This window comes from Podarcis muralis, chromosome 2 (assembly GCF_964188315.1).
Source record: "Podarcis muralis chromosome 2, rPodMur119.hap1.1, whole genome shotgun sequence".
Lineage (NCBI taxonomy): Eukaryota > Metazoa > Chordata > Lepidosauria > Squamata > Lacertidae > Podarcis > Podarcis muralis.
Window position 1 is genome coordinate 123805227 of NC_135656.1, and position 21472 is coordinate 123826698.

At 43.3% G+C, this 21472-nt stretch overlaps 2 protein-coding genes across 2 annotated transcripts in view; both read right to left on the reverse strand.

Annotated features, from left to right (window-relative positions):
- Nucleotides 1-660: 660 nt before the first annotated feature.
- Nucleotides 661-21472, reverse strand: part of LOC144326622 (uncharacterized) — a 30085-nt gene continuing 9273 nt past the window's right edge. The window contains 4 exon segments of the mRNA XM_077923162.1: nt 661-1246; nt 1249-1338; nt 1341-2948; nt 5597-5734. Coding sequence (XP_077779288.1) covers nt 936-1246; nt 1249-1338; nt 1341-2948; nt 5597-5734 — 2147 coding nt within the window. The 3' untranslated portion in view covers nt 661-935.
- Nucleotides 12495-21472, reverse strand: part of LOC114592553 (uncharacterized) — a 41411-nt gene continuing 32433 nt past the window's right edge. The window contains 1 exon segment of the mRNA XM_077923431.1: nt 12495-20196. Coding sequence (XP_077779557.1) covers nt 18363-20196 — 1834 coding nt within the window. The 3' untranslated portion in view covers nt 12495-18362.

Here is a 21472-nt window from a genome sequence, read left to right on the forward strand (position 1 = left end):
AATTTAATATCCCTGTCTCACAGTAGTTGGCTCATCATATTTCCACCTAAATCCTGGGCCTACTTTACCATCGCTGTCTTCACTTGCTCCTCCTTTACCTCCCATTCTAGGAGCAAATCATATAGTTTGGAAATATGTTTACTTTTACATTGGAGTAAGTACTCATCCAATCTTGAAATTTCTTTCTCAAATCCTTTTTCTTTCTCTTTTGCCATCTCTGATTTGAAAGAACTGCAGCCAGTTGTTCAAATATTTCTTAACTTCCTTATATCCTTTCAATTTAAGTTTATTATTTTCCTCTTCCAGTAATCCTTATATGTTGCCCAGTTGTTATTCATATTCTTTCTCTTTAGTCATGATTTCTAAGGTGAGGTCCACCAAGGTGTTTTGGGTTCTAGAATCCCTTTATATTTCATCCATATTTTATACAATGATTTCCTTATAAAACCCATGTGGACTCTCTTCTTTTCATCTATTAAGTATGCATACCATCCAAATCGAGTGCCTACGTCCTCCAGATCTAACACATCAGTGTCTTTTAACTCCCTTAAGCAGGTCAGAACTGCTGCAGCATGATATAATTCCAGGTCAGGTAGCTAAAATCCGCCTCTCTCCGATCAGTAAGTTATATTTTTTCTAGGGTTTTTTTTGTTGTTGTTGTTGTTGTTTTTTTTTTTTTTGATGGAATGGCAAATTGCACATCATTCCTATTTACCAATCAAAGGATCGCAGCAATCTTAATAGTTTCAACCCAATGTCATCATCCTGAACTAACCAAAATCATTTGCTTTATTATTTTTATTTTTTGGAGAAGGGGGGGCACCCAGGGGAGAGATGGGGGAGCCTACCTTTCTATGTTTTGACAAATGATATGATATATATGATACAAATGTGATAAAGGGTATTTTTAGTTATTCTCTTGCCCTTTCTCTTTTCTATACAAATGTGTTTTGTAAGGGTTGTTCAATAATGTTTGCCTTATTATTTTTCTTTTTTAGTTTTCCCGCTGTATGAATTCTTTGATGGGAAGTGAGAACATCCTTCCGAATGAAGCTCTTTCCACATTCCAAGCACTGATAGGGTTTCTCCCCTGTATGAATTCTTTGATGTGTCTTGAGATGGGTGCTTTGACTGAAGTTTTTCCCACATTCACAGCACTGATATGGTTTCTGACCTGTATGAGTTCTTTGATGGGTCATGAGATAGGAACTGTGACTAAAGCTCTTTCCACACTCATGGCATTGAAAGGTTTCTCCCCTGTATGAATTATTTGATGGGAAGTGATCTTGGCCTCCTCCCAGAAGCTCTTTCCACATTCCAAACACTGATATGGTTTCTCCCTTTAAGAATTCTTTGGTGCAAAGTGAGAGTGGAACTGTGACGAAAGCTCTTTCCACATTCCAAGCACTGATAGGGTTTACTTCCTGTATGAATTCTTTGGTGCAAAGTGAGATTGGAACTTTGACTGAAGCTCTTCTCACATTTTAAGCACTGATATGGTTTCTCCCCTGTATGAATTCTCTGATGGGAAGTGAGATGTATCCCCTGGCTGAAGCTCTTTCCACATTCAAAGCACTGATATGGTTTCTCCCCCGTATGAAGTTTTTGATGCAAACTAAGACTCTGCATGTACCTGAAGCTCTTTCCACATTCCAGGCATGGATATGGTTTATCCCCTGTATGAATTCTTTGATGGGAAGTAAGCTGCCACCTCTTACGGAAGCTTTTTCCACATTCCAAGCACTGATATGGTTTCTCGCCTGTATGGACTCTCTGATGGGAAGTGAGACCGGAACTGTGACGAAAGCTCTTTCCACATTGCAAGCACTCATAGGGTTTCCTTCCTGTATGAATTCTTTGGTGCAAAGTGAGACTGTGCCTGAGACTGAAGCTCTTCTCACATTTTAAGCACTGATATGGTTTCTCCCCTGTATGAATTCTTTGATGGGAAGTGAGACTGGAACTTTGACTGAAGCTCTTTCCACATTCAAAGCACTGATATGGTTTCTCCCCCGTATGAAGTTTTTGATGCAAACTAAGACCCTGCATGTACCTGAAGCTCTTTCCACATTCCAGGCATGGATATGGTTTCTCCCCTGTATGCATTCTTTGATGGGAAGTGAGATTGGAACTTTGACTGAAGCTCTTTCCACATTCAAAGCACTGATATGGTTTCTCCCCCGTATGAAGTTTTTGATGCAAACTAAGACCCTGCATGTACCTGAAGCTCTTTCCACATTCCAGGCATGGATATGGTTTCTCCCCTGTATGAATTCTTTGATGGGAAGTAAGCTGCCACCTATCACGGAAGCTTTTTCCACATTCCAAGCATTGATATGGTTTGTCGCCTGTATGGACTCTTTGATGGGAAGTGAGATGACCTCTCTGACGAAAGCTCTTTCCACATTCCAAGCACTGATACGGTTTCTCCCCTGTATGAATTCTGTTATGGGAAGTGAGTTTCACCCTCTGACTGAAGCTCTTTCCACATTCCAAGCACTGATATGGTTTCTCCCCTGTATGGACTCTTTGATGGGAAGTGAGACTGGAACTGTGACGAAAGCTCTTTCCACACTCAAGGCATTGAAAGGGTTTCTCCCCTGTATGAATTCTTTGATGGGAAGTGAGTTGCACCCTCTGACTGAAGCTCTTTCCACATTCCAAACACTGATATGGTTTCTCCCCTGTATGGACTCTTTGATGGCAAGTGAGATTCTGACGGTGACTGAAGCTCTTCCCACATTCTCTGCACTGATACAATTTCTCTCCGCTGTTAGTTCTTTCATGTGAAGAGATTCTATCCCTCCGAACAAAGCTCTTTCCTTGATGTGAGGTGGACTGGGGGCTCTGGCAGATGTTCTCTCCACACTTTGTATATTTATCTGACTTCTCTGCTATGTGAATTCTGTTGTGGTCCCCCTTGTTCTTCCCTTCCAATTCATCACCATCTGCAATGAAGAGAGAAGCTAATTAGAGCCTCAGGAAGAACAAAGTTAATGAATGCTTGTGATAGAGGAGTAACTGAAGAGAGTTAGACGTGAGCCCTTACTATAGTTTTCACTGTTGGCTGGAATTAACTGACATATTGCTTGGTTTTTATCTGGGATAAATTTTGTTTGGCTCCATCTTGGAATCCACTCCATCTCCAATTTCCCTTAAAGCTCTGAGGCTGACATTTAAGAAGGCCTGGCCAGTTCAGACAACCTGGTCATTGCTTTAAAAGGCATGACTAGATGAAACAAATTTGCAGAGAAAACAGTGTTGGTCTCCATCCAAATAGTGGAGGTTCATGACATAGAGGTATGTATTGCTCCTCGAGAACACAGATATCTTGGACTTGGAAGGTTTTAATAATGTATTTGGATGGCATGCATATTTATGGTATGATAAGGTTAAAGCGCACAAAGCTTTTAAAAATCACATTGTTAGGAAAGCATTATACAATGTCTGGATCAGATATAAAGACTTGTTGGAAAATAAAACCCCAAGGTGGTTGTCGCCAATGGAGGCTAAAGCTGTGAAAAAACTCAATATGGATGCTAAATGGCCAAGATATTGGGAAATTTTGGAACAATAGGGAGATAAATTGAAATTACAGAGTTATGAGAAATTGAAGGCTAAAGTACGAGACTGGCTCCACTATTATCAAATAATGGAGGTTTACAAACAGGACAGGAAAATTGGCTTCCAGGTGGAGAAATCAAAACTAGAAACAGAACTGTTAGAACCCAATGCTAAGAATCTGTCAAGAATGTATAACTTTTTGCTGAAATGGAATACACAAGATGAAACAGTTAAATCAGCTATGATTAAGTGGGCACAGGACATTGGTCATAACATTATGTTTGCTGACTGGGAACAGTTGTGGACCACCGGTATAAGATTTACGGCATGTAATGCCTTAAAGGAAAATATTATGAAAATTAGGTGGTACATGACCAGGGTCAAGCTAGCAAAAATCTACCATTTGCCTGATAATAAGTGTTGGAAATGTAAAGAAACTGAAGGTACTTTTTATCACCTTTGGTGGACGTGCCCGAAGATTAAGGCTTTCTGGGAAATGATATATAATGAAATGAAAAAGGTACTTAAATGTACTTTCCCTAAGAAACCAGAGGCCTTTCTCTTGGGCATTGTCGGCCAATGGGTGCCAAAGAAAGACAGAACTTTTTTTATGTATGCTACCACAGCAGCAAGAATACTCATCGCAAAGTATTGGAAGACACAAGATCTGCCCACTCTGGAAGAATGGCAGATGAAGGTGATTGACTACATGGGACTGGCTGAAATGACTGGCAGAATCCGTGACCAGGGGAAAGAGACGGCGGATGAAGACTGGAAGAAATTTAAAATTTATCTTAAGAAATATTGTAAAATTAATGAATGCTAAAATGTCGAGGATTTAGAAAAAAAAAGGGGATTACAGCTGTAAAAGATTAAGTAAAAGATAAGAATAAGGGGGAAAATTGATAAAACCAAGGGTTAGGATTTGCTGAAACAAATTTGGAAATTGGGATGTAGAAAGAGGAGGTATGGGGAAGTCGGTGAAGTAAGGTTTAAGAAAAAAGGATATGAAACTATATATGTTTGTTTGTGTGGTTTTTTTGTTTGTGTTGTGTATTGTTTGTGTTTATAAAAATTGTGAAAAGCCAATAAAAATTTTATATATAAAAAAAAGGAATTTCAAAACCGAAGTTACTTGCTTAATTTCAAAACAGGTATTATGATCCCACAGGAAGCGTTACCAAGAGGGTCCATTACCCCATGATTCTCCTCCTTGACTTCCTTATGCAGAGCTCTCTGGACAAGATCCAGCAAATTGTTTGTGAAACATCTTCACCTGCACACTCCCCACCAGCAGTTATCTCAATCTGGTTGGTCTAAATTTAAATTTATACCTAAATCACTTTCTTCTGTTTGAACCTCCCTCCCATGTTCAAGAGTAGACCAACTCTGTATTGTTTCATTGGTAACAGTAGAGGAAAAGTGACTATAACTCACACTTAATCTAAACACAACGGCCATAAGAGCTCCTGATTAGGCATTCGGCTATGCAATGTTGAATGTTCTCTGTTCTCTCCTGTTCCCCATTTTTTCTTTCAATTTAAACAAATTCATGAACCCAGAACTCATACACTGACCACTAATGGTGAACCATATGTTATACATACTTCGTCTACATATTTGTATATTAGTCCTATGATCCTTGTTTTTAAAAATAAATAAAAAGTTATTCCAAAAAGAAAAGAAAAAGACAACACACAGAGGCCTCATCTGCGGTCAATTTGCAAAGCAGGATCAGGTTACTTTCAAGAGTCGTGGCTTCTAGTGCTGCCCAGTGGATCGGTCAGTTGTCTGACATAGGTAGAGCATTCAATCACGGTGCTGGTTATAGACATTTTCAGCTGCCGATACATCATGGTGGTCGGGGAGCTGTGATGTATTCCTAGCTCAAATTGCCTGCAGATGACAAAGGCGCAGGAAGGCAGGCAGGCAGGCAGGCAGAGGAGCCCGAAATGGTGCCCCCCTGAGGAAGCCCCAATACCTCTCCGGCTCCATCCAGCCATGTCCGCATCTCCCCTCCCCTGGAACTCACCAGATCTCTCAGAGGTCCCTGGGAGGGAACGCTTAGAGGTTGGGCGAAGGGATGCAGGAGACAACCTGACCAGGTCAACCGTCCATCTTCCCCCTTCCATCCTTATGAGCTTTGCAGGATCCGTCTCTTTCATCCTTCCTGAGGAGTAAAGAAGCAAAAACAAGCTGCAGGGTTCTGGGAGAGAGGAAGAAGCAAAGGGGGCCTCAGAGGCCCTGCAGGGATTCTCTTGCCCTATTCTCCTGCTCCTGGAGAAGCACAAATGGGGTAGCTCCTTCCCAAGAGAAGCCCCATTTCTAAACATCTCCAGTGATTCCAATTTCTTCTGTATGCTCCTCACCCCACTTGTAAGCCTGGCACGGTCTGCACAGTAGTGACCTGGGAGTAGATTCCCTTGAACTCAGTGGGGATAACTGACAGAACTTGGTACCAAAACCAGTCCACCGTCCTGTCCCCAAGCCTGAAAACCTGCAACCCCAGAGCATGGGCAGAAAAGAGCAGAGTAGATATTACATGTAGGTGCCCCCATGCTAGGTGCTTTGTATGCAGAGCCCTGTTCACAATCTTTGAGCTCTCTCATCACAAGCCAGGCAGATGTTGTGGCCGTATCTGCCTCTGTAAGGAGTTGCATGGGGATCCAATCTGTATGTGGAAGCAGAGGAGCTGGTGATGCCACATTTTTGAAATATCATGAGACTAATACACCCCTCCTCCTTAGATATCGTCTGTGCTTATACACCATCTTCGCAAGTCTTCAGTCTTGAAATGTGACCCCCACCCTGGCATGGAGGCCTTCAAAGTATAGATCTTCCACATGTCCTAAATCTGTAGTGTTCTTAAGAACACCAGGCATGTATATCCTCCAAAAACTCCAGAGCTAAGCTTTATGCTCCTCTTGTGACAAGATTCCCAAAGGCTTAGGGTAGCTTGATAGAACTAGTATACTTTGAGAAAGCACCAATTTCCAATTCTTGTTTATCAAAACCCACAGACACTCTGCTAGGTTTTTTTTTGTAAAGGTTTTACAAGGATCTATCAGGACACAGGTGGCGCTGTGGTCTAAACCAATGAGCCTAGGGCTTACCAATCAAAAGGTTAGCGGTTTGAATCCCCATGACGGGGTGAGCTCCCATTGCTCGTTCCCAGCTCCTGCCAACCTAGCAGTTCAAAAGCACGTCAAAGTATTAGTAGATAAATAGGTACTGCTCCGGCGGGAAGGTAAATGGCTGGGCTCAGGGCGGCTAACACCAATAATATCACAGTAAAAACATAATGGGGGGGGACCCAATTTAAATTACAGGTTAAAATGCAATTTAAAATGCAGCCTTGTTTTAAAAGTAGCCGATAAATCAAGACCATAAGGGGAGGGAAACATAAGGGTCAGACTGAGTCCAAACCTAAGGCCAAGCGGAACAGCTCTGTCTTGCAGGCCCTGCGGAAAGATGTCAAGTCCCGCAGGGCCCTAGTCGCTTGTGACAGAGCATTCCACCAAGTCGGGGCCAGTACTAAAAAGGCCCTAGTTGAGACCAATCTAATCACCCTGCGACCTGGGACCTTCAAAATGTCATTTGTGGACCTTAAGGGAGCCAGTGTGGTGTAGTGGTTAAGAGCTGTAGATTCGTAATCTGGAGAACCGGGTTCGTGTCTCCACTTCTCCACATGCAGCTGCTGGGTGACCTCCGGCTAGTCACACTTTTCTGAAGTCTCTCAGCCTCACTCACCTCACAGAGTGTTTGTTGTGGGGGAGGAAGGGAAAGGAGAATGTTAGCCGCTTTGAGACTCCTTCGGGTAGTGATAAAGCGGGATATCAAATCCAAACTCTTCTTCTTCTGCGGGGCATACCAAGAGAGGCAGTCCCGTAGGTACATGGGTCCTAGGCCGCATAGGGCTTTAAAGGTCAAAACCAGCACCTTAAACCTGACCCTGTACTCCACCGGGAGCCAGTGAAGTTGGTAAAGCACTGGATGAATGTGATCCCGTGGCAAGGACCCCGTAAGCACACTAACCAGTGTAGCTAACTGATACTGATAAAACAGATGTATAGAACTTATAAGCTTATCCACAGGTGTGGGAAATAACAAATATTTAAGGACAATGCAAGAAAATGTAAAGGTACAGAGTACCAAATCTGGCATCGCAACGCAAGCTGAAACCATAAAGTTACAGACTTTAAATAAAACAGTTGAAATCTAGCTCTGAATTCAACCCCCCTGGATGTGTGGATTTGAATAAATAAATCAACCTAGTTTCTTGTTGTCGCAATAACCTCTCGTAATCTTTCCTGATCCCACGTTTTCTCTGGTTGACCCATAGAACCGTGTATAAATCTATGTCTGAATGATGGTATTTGATAAAGTGTTCAACTAGGGGTGCCTCTATTACTGCATTTCTTATACAGGATCGATGTTCACCTATACAAACACCTACCGCTTGTGTGGTGGATCCAATGTACAATAAGTTGCAAGGACATATAATTAAATAAGATCCCATGACATGAGTATTAGACAATGTTGGTGTAAGTAACTGAGCTCTGATCCACAAGTATTACATTTACCTATATGGCTATTCTATCTAAAATTATTTGGTATGTATTCCTCATTTATTATTCATTCATTATTTAATTTGTAGGTTGCTCAGTATTATTTTTGTTGTCATTCTTTCTATGTAATGTATTCAATTTCATCATCAGCTGACGAAGCTATACTGTCTTGGACATCATCCATTGAAAGGCGTCGTGGTGTTCCCCACCAGCAATCCATTACATTGACTACTTCTTGGTTATGGACTGATATATATATATATTGAAGTTAATGATTTTAATATAATTATCTTGAAATATTAGGAGGGTTGTTATTGTTTATGCTGTTAACGATACTCCAATATATTTCACTTTATTCTTTATCACCAATCCACTCACTCTCTGTAATTCATTTTTTGACTGTGCATCCATGCTTTTCACTAACACCTTAGTTTCCCCTCTACTTATTTTAAAACCTGCAGCATTTCCAAGCAGCCCTATTGCTTCTAATACACTACTAAGATGTTCCCCTAAAGATAATACCACATCATCTGCAGAGGACTTCAGTCTGTCATTTTGTTGCCCCACCCTCACCTCCTTTTATATCTGGAGTTTTCCTTATTCTTCTTGATAATACATAAATAAATGTCCCCTTCTGTATCTTACATTTTTCTAAGAGAGTATTAGTCACAATCATGCTAGCCATGTATAGATTATTTCCCTTTAGAAAAGTCTCTCCAATCCCTGGCTCCTGCGGGAGGGAGTTCCAGTTTTACCTACACACTGTGAAAGTTATAACTTTAACGTAAATAAAGCATTCTGCAATGGAGACAAGACTGGGGTTCCTCCTTTGGGAAGGGATGGGCGACCTGGGGACTCCAAAGGCTATGGGCTAGTTTTTTAATAGCAGCAGCTGCAGAGAAACTCCAGGATGGGGAAAATCCTTGAAAGCTCACTCTGGGATCAGAGAGAGAAAGGTTGGCAGACCTGCCACCCAGAGCCCCCTCCTTCTCCTCCCTGCATCGCCTCACCCCCTTCAGGACAAGATCTTGGGGTCCTTCAGGCGGCTTTCCACCCTCTCAAGGAAGGCAGCTCCCTTCCCTTGAACCCTGGCAAGCCCAGTGCAGCCAGCTCAGCCCTCTGGCTCTCCCCTTTTCTCCACGGAGGGGCCCCAGGCGTGGCCCCTGCCCAGAGAGGCTTCCCTTGAGGCTCTGGGCTGGAGACCTGAGCTGACCTGGAGGAGGATCTGCCCGGGGGAAAGGCCGGCCTGGCAGGGGCTCCTCCACTGGAAGGGGCATTCTGGGCATGCCTCCCCCCCCCAGACCCCTCCCTCCTTCCCCAAAGAGGATGCCAAGGAAGAGCAGAGCTGCAGACCCCCTGGAAACTCGCCCCCTCCCAGGCTTGGCAGAGAGGAATGGGGGGGCAGGACCCTCTGCTCCCAGACTCGGGGGTCTCCCCCTGCAGCCCCGGGACCCCCTTCTCCCATGGGCACCCCAAGGGGGAAGAGAGAGGAGACTCACCGGGTTCTTCCCAGGAGGGAAACCGAGGCAGCGCGGGGAGGAGACAAGAGAGAAAAGACGGGACTGGGCACGGAGGGAGGGGATTCTGCTCTGGAGGGCCCGCCCCGCCTCTCCACTTCCGGTCCTCTCTAGGACTCCGGCTCTGTTCCATTTAACCCTTCGCAAGCTGAGCACAGCCCCCGGGCTGGCTGTCCTCCTTCCCTCCCAGAATCCGGGGGTCCAGGGCATGTGCAGAGTTCTCTGTGATTCTCGGCTCAGAGGCCCTCAAGACAGCAGCTTAGGGCCCTGCCCCCAGGTGGGTGGGGGGTAAATAAAATAATAATAATAATAATAATACTTCGCCTGCTCACTAGCAGAGTGAAAGTCTGTTGCAATATTAGGAGGGTACCAGAGAGAGACACGGGTCCCTTGGGAGCAGAAGCCTCCGCTGGTAAAGCAGGAGACTCTCGATTTGAGGGTCCTGGGTTCAAGCCCCACTTTAGGCACTGCAAAGGGTTGGACTGTGAATCTGTGAAATGCAAATCAATCAATCAGTACACTCCCCAGTTGGAGAACTCGCTCCAGACTTAGAAAGGGACCTTCAGCGGGGACAAAGGTCGGGTTCTGCATTCAGGCAGGAAGACTCAGAGGCCCAAATGTCAGATGGGGCGCCCCCACCTGGCTGCTCTCCCTCCCGCCCCCGCCCCAAATTCTGGAGGGCTGTTGGAGGCAGCTTGTTTCCTGCTGTTTCCGATTCAACTTCAGAATCTTAGAATTCAGAGAAGCGTAGAATTCTGGAGCTGGAAGGGACCCCTGAGGGTCATCTAGTCCAGGCGGGTGAAGGTGGGGCGGCATGGCCAGGATCCGGGAGGGCGCGGGGAGGAGGGGAATGTGGCCCGGGATAGTCCCTCCCCTTTCCTGGAAGCGTAGTCCTGAAGAGGGCCTCTTCGCTTGGGGGGAGCCTGGTCCCCTTGGGCTCTGCTTTGTCCCCATCGATGCCCAAGGGGATCCTCCATGGACAGAGCCAGTCTACCTTGGAGCGGGGGAGAAGGAGAATGGGAGGATGCTCTTCCGCTCCTGCTTGCGGAGTTCCCTGGGGGGGCGCCTGGTCGTCGGCTGCTGCCAGGAGGCTGGGCTAGGTGGGCCCTGGTCCTGATCCAGCAGGGCTCTTCTTATGGAGCCTCCAGGCCCACAGGCAGTCTACCCAGGCGTCTCTGTTCTGTGGGGCGTTGGGCTGCTGTGAGGACAGGAGGCTGGGCTAGGTGGGAGGGGTCCCCTTGGTCCCGACCCAGATTCTGCTACTGCTACTGCTGCTTTGGGGCTTTCCTGAGGCCCTTCCGCTCCTAGAATCACACCCAGGGGCCATCTAGTCCACCCCCTTCTTCCTCCTCCTCCCAGGAGCACCATTTGCCTCCGGTGGCCAAGCTGGGCTGCTGGTTCCTGGAGGAGGCTGGGGGCAGAGGCTCAGTCATGCCCAGTGCCCTCAAGCAGCGCCCCGCCATTTTGTTCCTGCCCCCACCCAGGGGACGCCTGGAAGAATCTGCCCTGGAGTCCGAGTTGCCCCCGGAGGTCGAGGCCGGCCTGGTCTTCCAGGTCCTGGGTCTGGAGACCCCCGATGTAAGACCCCCACCCTAACATAAAGACCAGGCCCTTTGCAAAGCCCAGCCTGCCCCCTTCCCATCCCTGCTTCTCATTCACCTTGAAGCACCTCTAAATTCAGCCTCACTGTGATATACCCATTTCACAGGCGCCACAACTGAGGCTGGGAAACTGCACCCATTTCACTGTGAGGCTGATGCGGCATTTCCCAACCTGGGCATGAGTTAATTATAATGCCCCCCCACACCCACACACCCTTGATTTTTCTCCTTTCCAGCACTCCTGCGTTAAGAAGTAAAACAAAATTAAATGATTCTCCAGCTCTTCAGTGTCAGCAAACACTCCTTCCCTGATCTCTGTTTTTAAACTACCAGTGTCAGAATTGCTTTTTTTGGAGGTTTTCCAAACGGAGGCTGGAAGGCCAAATGTCAGGGATTCTTTATTGCAGGGGGTGGCACTAGATGTCCGTTGGGGTCCAACCTCACAGTTGTTTACTATTATTATTAGTTTCTTTTTAAAAGATCAGTGTTGAACAAACGCCATCTCCCCAGTATGACTCCCCTTTATCACAAACACAGCCCAACAAGACAATGACAAAAACCCACCTACAGCATACAAATCAATGTGGCTAACCTGATCCAAAACACCCACCCACCCCACTCACCCATGAAAACAAAGACCACCACAGCCAACCACAAATGAACAACCACACCCTAGGCCAACCCCAACCTCTCTCATCACCAAAGGGACACAGGTGAACAGCAGAGAACCCGCACAAGCAATGCTGACACAAAACCCCACATATATTAAGTAAAATAGAAACATTGTCACCCGATGATCCGCCCTGGCAGCCCTGGCTTCCTCCTTGGAGGTCCCTTTAGAAGGAGAAGGGGTCCCAGGTCTCCATGGGGAAAATCGCCCTTTGGGGCCAATGCTTTTGCCTTTCAGGCTCCAGCCTCCTTCTTTATGGTGGGATTACATGCAGACGTTCCCAGGTTTACTAAGGATCCCTTGAAAAAGATGGGCTCTGCTTCGGCATGTTGTGCCCTCCCCCCGCCCCAACCATCTGTAAACTGAACTGTAAACACTAAGAAAAAATGTATTGCTGATTCATTTTTTGAATGTTTTAAATAGTTTCTACCAATAATTATATTCAATCTCATTATAAATCACTTTCAATTAAAAAAAAAAAATCCTGTCATGTATATGTAGTAGAAATTCAAAAAGAGGTTCCCAGACTGGAGGTTATCCACACAGAACCCCCCCCCCCCAAAAGGAGGAAGTCTCCAGGTGGAAAAATAGGCCTTTATTGAAATACAAATGTTCCTGCAAAGAACCACATACATATAGAACACATACATTTACATTTACACAGTACATATACACAATACGTTATTTTCCTAACATAAAGCATACCTACATTACTCTATATTATGCCTACCTATACTATACATACCAACACATCTACCCCACATGAACACCCACAAACTGACTTGACTTCAAGCCGTTCTTGTTACACTACTTTATTTTTCCAATTGCCTTAAACACATTTCATTATTTCTTTAATCTCTTCTTCTATCTTAACTTTACTCTCCTTTCACTCTAATCATGTTCTGGATTCACTCAATATCTGTCAAAAGTTCGACTTTTTCCACATAGCTTTTGATGTCTTCCTTAAAGATAGCCCACTCCTTATTCACTTTTTCAACTTGTTGTAAATATTTTCCCAGAACCCCACAATCTCTTTGCATTCCCACCCCATGTGTAGAAAGGTTCCCGCCCCGTTGTTGTATCTCCAACAAACATCACTACAGTTTTTATGCATTTTTGCCAGTCTAACCAGGGTCAGGTACCATCTGTATTGCATTTTCGTTACATTCTCTCTTAAATTGTAGCATGCCGTAAATTTAATATGAGATTTGAGAAAAAGATAAATTTTGGATTAACATTATGTCTAAATTAAGTACTTAAGTTTTTGATAAAAATATTTAAAGTCGGAGACATAATATTTGAAAATTACAAAATAAGAGTTGAAACAAGTTGATAAATTGCTGTTTATAATTTTATAATTGGGAACGCAGGAACGGGAGATGCGAGGAAGTCCAAAAAGCGAAGAAAATATGGCTGTTAAAGTATTTGATTTTGTTGTTTGTTTTTTATTATGTGTCAATCTTTTTACTTTTTTCTGTTTTTCTTTGATTATTGTATTTTGGTGATGGTTTTATATGTGTTTGGTGAAAATAATGTTTAAAATCTTTAATAAATATCTTAATATCCCTGTCTCACAGTAGTTGGCTCATCATATTTTCCCCTAAATCCTGGGTCTACTTTACCATCGCTGTCTTCACTTGCTCCTCCTTTACCTCCCATTCTAGGAGCAAATCATATAGTTTGGAAATATGTTTACTTTTAGATTGGAGTAAGTACTCATCCAATCTTGAAATTTCTTTCTCAAATCCTTTTTCTTCCTCCTTTGTCATCTCTGATTAATTTGAAAGAACTGCAGCCAGTTGTTCAAATATTTCTTAACTTCCTTATATCCTTTCAATTTAAGTTTATTATTTTCCTCTTCCAGTAATCCTTATATGTTGCCCAGTTGTTATTCATATTCTTTCTCTTTACAGTCATGATTTCTGAGGTGAGGCCCACCAAGGTGTTTTGGGTTCTAGAATCCCTGTATATTTCATCCATATTTTATACAATGATTTAATTATAAAACCCATGTGGACTCTCTCCTTTCCATCTATTAGGTATGCATGCCATCCAAATTGAGTTCCTACTTCCTCCAGATCTAATACATCAGTGTCCTTTAACTTAATCCACTCCCTTAAGCAGGTCATACCTGCTGCAGCATGATATAATTCCAGGTCAGGTAGGTCAAATCCGCCTCTCTTTCTCCGATCAATAAGTAATTTATATTTTATTGTAGGTGTTTTTTGGATGGAATGGCAAATTGCACATCATTCCTATTCACCAATCAAAGGATCACAGCAATCTTTTTTTTTACTTCAATTTTTTTATTGGTTTTCACAAAATTATAAACAAACACATAAAACAAACAAACATAAATCATAACCGTATTAAAAATTTCACTTATTAACATTGTTAAGTGCCTTCCTCGCTTCCCCTTGGTTGAATTTCAATGCATATCCTTTTAAGGGTTTTCCAAATCACAGTTCTTATAAAGTTTAACTTGAACATTAACATCCTTAGATCTTTTCATTTTGAAATTACACCTATTAATTCATCACTTAACTTATATAAAATCCTAAGTCGATTAAGTATCTGCAAGCTGATTCCAATTCATCTAACTTGACATATTTAACTAAATAATCATTAAATTTAGTCCATTCTTCCTGATATGCCTCCTCCTTCTGGTCGCGGACTCTTCCGGTTAGGTTGGCTAGCTCCGAAAAACCCATCATCTTCAAGGATCACAGCAATCTTAATAGTTGCAGCCCAATGTCATCATCCTGAACTAACCAAAATTATTTGGCTCTTCAGATAAGCCCTCATCATATCATGTGACGACATATAACAATTTTTTTGTCTTTCTATTTAAGACTTTGGCTAATATTCCTATTCACTAAATGTCTTCCAAAGTCCTCTTTCATCCATCTACAAAAGAGTTCAAGATGAATCACAATTGGTCTGGATGAGATTCCTGAGATTCCTGACTTGCAGGGGGCAGGACCAGATGACACCCAGGCTCTCTTCCTGTGTGGGATGTGAAACTTATAGCAGTCAAGTACAACATTCCTATAGTGGACATATTTGGGGATGTTTTCTACTACTCAGGAGAAAACTTCCTGTTTCCTCCTGAGCTGGGACAGACTTCCACTTCATGTGACTTGAAGTAGGTGAGGCCTATTATAAGTAGAGGAGCACATGTCCTCCACATTCTGCTCTTTTTCTCCATTTTGTCTTTCTATATATTAGGAGAAGTGACAGCAACCAAATTCTGCCTTCAGGGATGCTTCTGTGAACTGAATGAGTGAGTAAACTACTTTTATATTGACTTCAGCAAGATTGTGTCGTGTATTTTTATGAGGGCGTAGAAGAGATCTTACCAGGAATCCTATATTTAAAGAGGCTTAAGCAAGCCTGCAACAAGCTAACTACCGTGCAAATTTAAAAAGGGGAATGTTTGGAACTCTGCTAAGTTATAGAACTTGCTAATGCAAGTTAGGAAGGATACAGAGGTACCTCGCAAGACGAATGCCTCGTAAGACGAAAAACTCGCAAGACGAAAGAGTTTTTCGGTTTTTGAGTTGCTTCGCAAGACGAATTTCCCTATGGGCTTGCTTCACAAGACGAAACATCTTGCAAGTTTGTTTCCTTTTTCTTAAAACCGTTAATACCAGGGTGCATCTGTGCTTCGCAAGACGAAAAATCCGCAAGACGAAGAAACTCGCAGAACGAATTAATTTTGTCTTGCGAGGTACCACTGTATTAGTAAACAATATATCCTTCTCCTGCCTCCCTAAACATCCCCACACTTCCGACTCTCCCATTCTACGATTCTGTGATGGAAACTTGAGTCAAATTGTTGCCACAGAAACTAGGGAGCTAAAGATGCTTTTCTGGCAGTGGGACAAAATGTCATGGCTAAAATCCTGAGAGGAGAAACTAGAAAAACCTTTAGTAGAAAGTTCTTCTTTTGCCAATGAACTTTGCCTCTGCCTGATTTATGGCGAACCAGATGCATCCACTCCAAACAAACTTCTGCAGCTCTGCTCCCCATCCAGACATGGAGCACCTTTACATTGAAGACCAAGACGGGTCCCAGAAAAAGGGACTGAGGTGAATGTGTGGGTTGTAAGCCGGGAGTCATTGGAAAGGAGTCACTGGGAGTGGCGCAGAAGGTTCTGTTGAGCAGGTGAAAGAAGAACAGGAGGAAGAAACAGTTCATAACACAAGCTACGATCTCGTATGAGGAAAGAGATTTAATATGCCTTCTTCCCCACCCCCAGTGGATTAGGAAAGATTAGTAAAAGAAGAAGAAGCAGGATTGGATGAACATTAAAAGACACAATAATTTTGGACTGTGACTTGACTGAGATTTGTTGGAACAGTTTTAATAAGGCTTTATAGAAACGACCTATAAACTGGAGAAATACTAATTTGTATTACAGTGGTACCTCAGGGTAAGTACTTAATTCGTTCTGGAGGTCCGTTCTTAACCTGAAACTGTTCTTAAACTGAAGCACCACTTTAGCTAATAGGGGACCCCTGCTGCCGCTGCGCCACTGGACCACTGTCTGAGTGGTTAAGATTGCAAGGCTGGGCTATGCGGGCACAATGTAGGAAAAGGGCCATCTTGCTGAAGGTTACTGGATACTAAATACAGCTGGGTTTATCCTGGAGAGCATATTCTGAATAATTATTGCTACAGAGAAACGATCACTCCGGGTGGGAGACGAGGAGAAGGGGGGCACCCAGGGGAGAGCTGGGGGAGCCTACCTTTCTATGTGTTGACAAATGATATGATATATATGATACAAATGTGATAAAGGGTATTTTTAGTTATTCTCCCCCGCCCTTTCTCTTTTCTATACAAATATGTTTTGTAAAGGTTGTTTAATAATGTTTGCGTTAGTTTTTCTTTTGGTTTCCCCTCTGTATGAATTCTTTGATGGGAAGTGAGAACATCTTTCCGATTGAAGCTCTTTCCACATTCCAAGCACTGATATGGCTTCTGACCTGTATGAGTTCTTTGATGGGTCTTGAGATAGGAACTGTGACCAAAGCTCTTTCCACACTCATGGCATTGAAAGGGTTTCTCCCCTGTGTGAATTCTTTGATGGGAAGTGAGCTTGGCCCCCTCCCAGAAGCTCTTTCCACATTCCAAACACTTATATGGTTTCTCCCCTTTATGAATTCTTTGATGGAAAATGAGACTGGAACTATGATGAAAGCTCTTTCCACACTCATGGCATTGAAAGGGTTTCTCCCCTGTATGAATTCTTTGATGGGAAGTGAGCTTGGTTTGCTCCCGGAAGCACTATCCACATTCCAAACACTGATATGGTTTCTCCCCTGTATGAATTCCTTGATGGAAAGTGAGAGTGTAACGGTGACGAAAGCTCTTTCCACACTCATCAAAAGATAGCCCATCCCTTAATCACTTTTTCAACTCGTTGTAAATCTTTTCCCAGAATTCCACTATCTCTTTGCATTCCCACCACATGTGTAGAAAGGTTCCTGCCCCGTTGTTGCATCTCCAACAAACATCACTAGTTTGTATACATTTTTGCCAGTCTAACCGGGGTCAGATACCATCTGTATTGCATTTTCATTACATCCTCTCTTAAATTGTGGAATGCCGTAAATTTAATATCCCTTTCCCACAGCCATTTCCATAGGCTCATCATATTTTCCCCTAAATCCTACGCCTACTTTACCATCGCTGTTTTCACTTGCTCCTCCTTTACCTCTCATTCTAGGAGCAAATCATATAATTTGGAAATACGTTTACTTTTAGATTGGATTAAGTACTCATCCAATCTTTAAGTTTCTTTCTCAAATCCTTTTTATCTTTTGCCAACCTCTGATTAATATGAAAAAAATTGCAGCCAATTGTTCAAATATTTCTTAACTTTATTATATTCTTTCAATTTAGGTTTATTATTTTACTCTTCCAGTAATCCTTATATGTTGCCCAGTTGTTATTCATATTCTTTCTCTTTACGGTCATGATTTCTAATGTGAGATCCCCCAATGTGTTTCGGGTTCTAGGTTTTTTTGGGGATGGAATGGCAAATTGCACATCATTCCTATTCACCAAAGGATTGCTGCAATCTTAATAGTTGCAGCCCAATGTCATCATCCTGACTCTTCAGATAAGCCCTCATCATATAATCGTGTGATGACATATAACTATTTTTTTGTGTTTTTCTTTTTTAAGGCTTTGGCTAATATTCCTAACCACTAAATGTCTTACAACGTCCTCTTTCATCCATCTACAAAACAGTTCAAGATAAATCAAAATTGCCATGCCTGGCTGATTCTCTTTCCATGCATACAACTCCAACTTTTTTCTTTTCAGGGTTCTGGAGCAGACATTTGCTACATACAGTACCTAAAAGCAGCTTGTTCTGTTCCGTCAAAGGTAAGCAGGCACAGGCCTTTTCAGTTAAGCTAAGCCATAGGCTTAAAAGAAATCGGAATCATCCAAATGCAGTTTTATGGAATTGTTATTTTCTACAACGTATACATGATATGGTTTCTCCCCTGTATGGACTCTTTGATGGGAAGTGAGATGTGCACTTTGACGAAAGCTCTTTCCACATTCAAAGCACTGATATGGTTTCTCGCCCTTATGGACTCATTGATGGGAAGTGAGATCACCTCTCTGACGAAAGCTCTTTCCACATTCCAAGCACTGATAGGGCTTCTCCCCTGGGTAAATTCTTTGATGGAAAGTGAGATTGGAACTTTGACTGAAGCTCTTTCCGCATTCTAAGCATTGATAGGGTTTCTTCTCTGTATGAATTCTTTGATGGGAAGTGAAACTGGAACTGTGACGAAAGCTCTTTCCACACTCAAGGCATTGAAAGGGTTTCTCCCCTGTATGAATTCTTTGATGGAAAGTGAGAGTGGAACTGTGACGAAAGCTCTTTCCACATTCCAAGCACTGATAGGGTTTCCTTCCTGTATGAATTCTTTGGTGCAAAGTGAGATTGTGCCTGAGACTGAAGCTCTTCCCACAGTTTAAGCATTGATATGGTTTCTCCCCTGTATGAATTCTTTGGTGCAAAGTGAGATTGTGCCTGAGACTGAAGCTCTTCCCACATTTTAAGCATTGATATGGTTTCTCTCCTGTATGAATTCTTTGATGGGAAGTGAGATGGATCCCCTGGCTGAAGCTCTTTCCACATTCAAAGCACTGATATGGTTTCTCCCCCGTATGAAGTTTTTGATGCAAACTAAGACACTGCATATACCCGAAGCTCTTTCCACATTCCAGGCATGGATATGGTTTCTCGCCTGTATGGACTCTTTGATGGGAAGTGAGTTCACCTCTCTGACGAAAGCTCTTTCCACATTCCAAGCACTGATATGGTTTCTCGCCTGTATGGACTCTTTGATGGGAAGTGAGATTACATCTCTGACGAAAGCTCTTTCCACATTCCAAGCACTGATGGGGTTTCTCCCCTGTATGAATTGTTTGATGGATACTGAGACCATCCTTCCGATTAAAGCTCTTTCCACATTCTAAGCACTGATAGGGTTTCTTCCCTGTATGAATTATTTGATGGGAAGTGAGATGTGCACTTTGACTAAAGCGCTTTCCACATTCCAAGCACTGATAGGGTTTCTCCCCTGTATGAATTCTTTGATGGCAAGTGAGAATCTCTCTGTGACTGAAGCTCTTCCCACATTTCAAGCACTGATAGGGTTTCTCCCGTGTATGAACTCTATGGTGCAGAGTTAGATTGGAACTTTGACTGAAGCTCTTTCCGCATTCTAAGCATTGATAGGGTTTCTTCCCTGTATGAATTCTTTGATGGGAAGTGAGACTGGAACTGTGACGAAAGCGCTTTCCACACTCAAGGCATTGAAAAGGTTTCTCCCCTGTATGAATTCTTTGATGGATACTGAGACCATCCTTCCGATTAAAGCTCTTTCCGCATTCTAAGCACTGATAGGGTTTCTCCCCTTTATGAATTCTTTGATGGGAAGTGAGACTGGAACTGTGACGAAAGCTCTTTCCACACTCAAGGCATTGAAAAGGTTTCTCCCCTGTATGAATTCTTTGATGGATACTGAGACCATCCTTCCGATTAAAGCTCTTTCCGCATTCTAAGCACTCATAGGGTTTCTCCCCTGTATGAATTATTTGATGGGAAGTGAGCTGTTCTTTCCGACTGAAGTTATTTCCACATTCCAAGCACTGATAGGGTTTCTCCCCTGTATGAATTCTTTGATGGCAAGTGAGATTCTGACGGTGACTGAAGCTCTTCCCACATTCTCTGCACTGATACAATTTCTCTCCGCTGTTAGTTCTTTCATGTGAAGAGATTCTATCCCTCCGAACAAAGCTCTTTCCTTGATGTGAGGTGGACTGGGGGCTCTGGCAGATGTTCTCTCCACACTTTGTATATTTATCTGACTTCTCTGCTATGTGAATTTTGTTGTGGTCCCCCTTGGTCTTCCCTTCCAATTCACCACCATCTACAATTAAGAGAAAAGCTAATTAGAGCCTCAGGAAGAACAAAGTTAATGAATGCTTGTGATAGAGGAGGAACTGAAGAGCGTTAGATGTGAGCCCTTACTATAGTTTTCACTGTTGGCTGGTATTAACTGACATATTGCTTGGTTTTTATCTGGGATAGATTTTGTTTGGCTCAATCCTGGAATCCACTCCATCTCCAATTTCCCTTAAAGCTCTGAGGCTGACATTTAAGAAGGCCTGGCCAGTTCAGACAACCTGGTCATTGCTTTAAAAGGCATGACTAGAAGGGAAAAAATTGCAGAGAAAACAGTGGATATCCCTCCATTCAGGGTTCATGGTGGAGATGTTAGAATCCCGAATGCTGTTGGTCTCCATCTAAATAATAATAATAATAATAATAATAATAAATTTTTATTTATATCCCGCCCTCCCCAGCCGAAGCTGGGCTCAGGGCGGCTAACAACAATCAAAATAATCCGACATTCTAAAACATTCATTATAAAATTAATTAAATCAAATTAAATTAAACTCAAATTAATGGCAACCATCAAGCCAAATTCTGTGCATATTGCCGATTGCCAGAGGAGGGGGTCAGGCTGCGCCCTGACCAAAGGCCTGGTGGAACAGCTCTGTCTTGCAGGCCCTGCGGAAGGATGTCAGGTCCTGCAGGGCCCTAGTCTCTTGTGACAGAGTGTTCCACCAGATTGGAGCCGCGACCGAGAAGGCCCTGGCTCTAGTTGAGGCCAGCCTAACCTCTTTGTGGCCTGGGATCTTTAGGATGTTTTTATTTGCAGACCGTAGATTTCTCTGTGGGACATACCAGGAGAGGCGGTCCCGTAGGTACGAGGGTCCTAGGCCGTATAGGGCTTTAAAGGTTAAAACCAGCACCTTAAACCTGATCCTGTACTCCACCGGGAGCCAGTGCAGCTGGTATAATACCGGATGGATATGATCTCGCAGCGAAGACCCCATAATGAGTCTCGCCGCGGCATTCTGCACCCGCTGGAGTTTCTGGGTCAGTCTCAAGGGCAGCCCCACGTAGAGCGAGTTACAATAATCCAGTCTGGAGGTGACCGTCGCGTGGA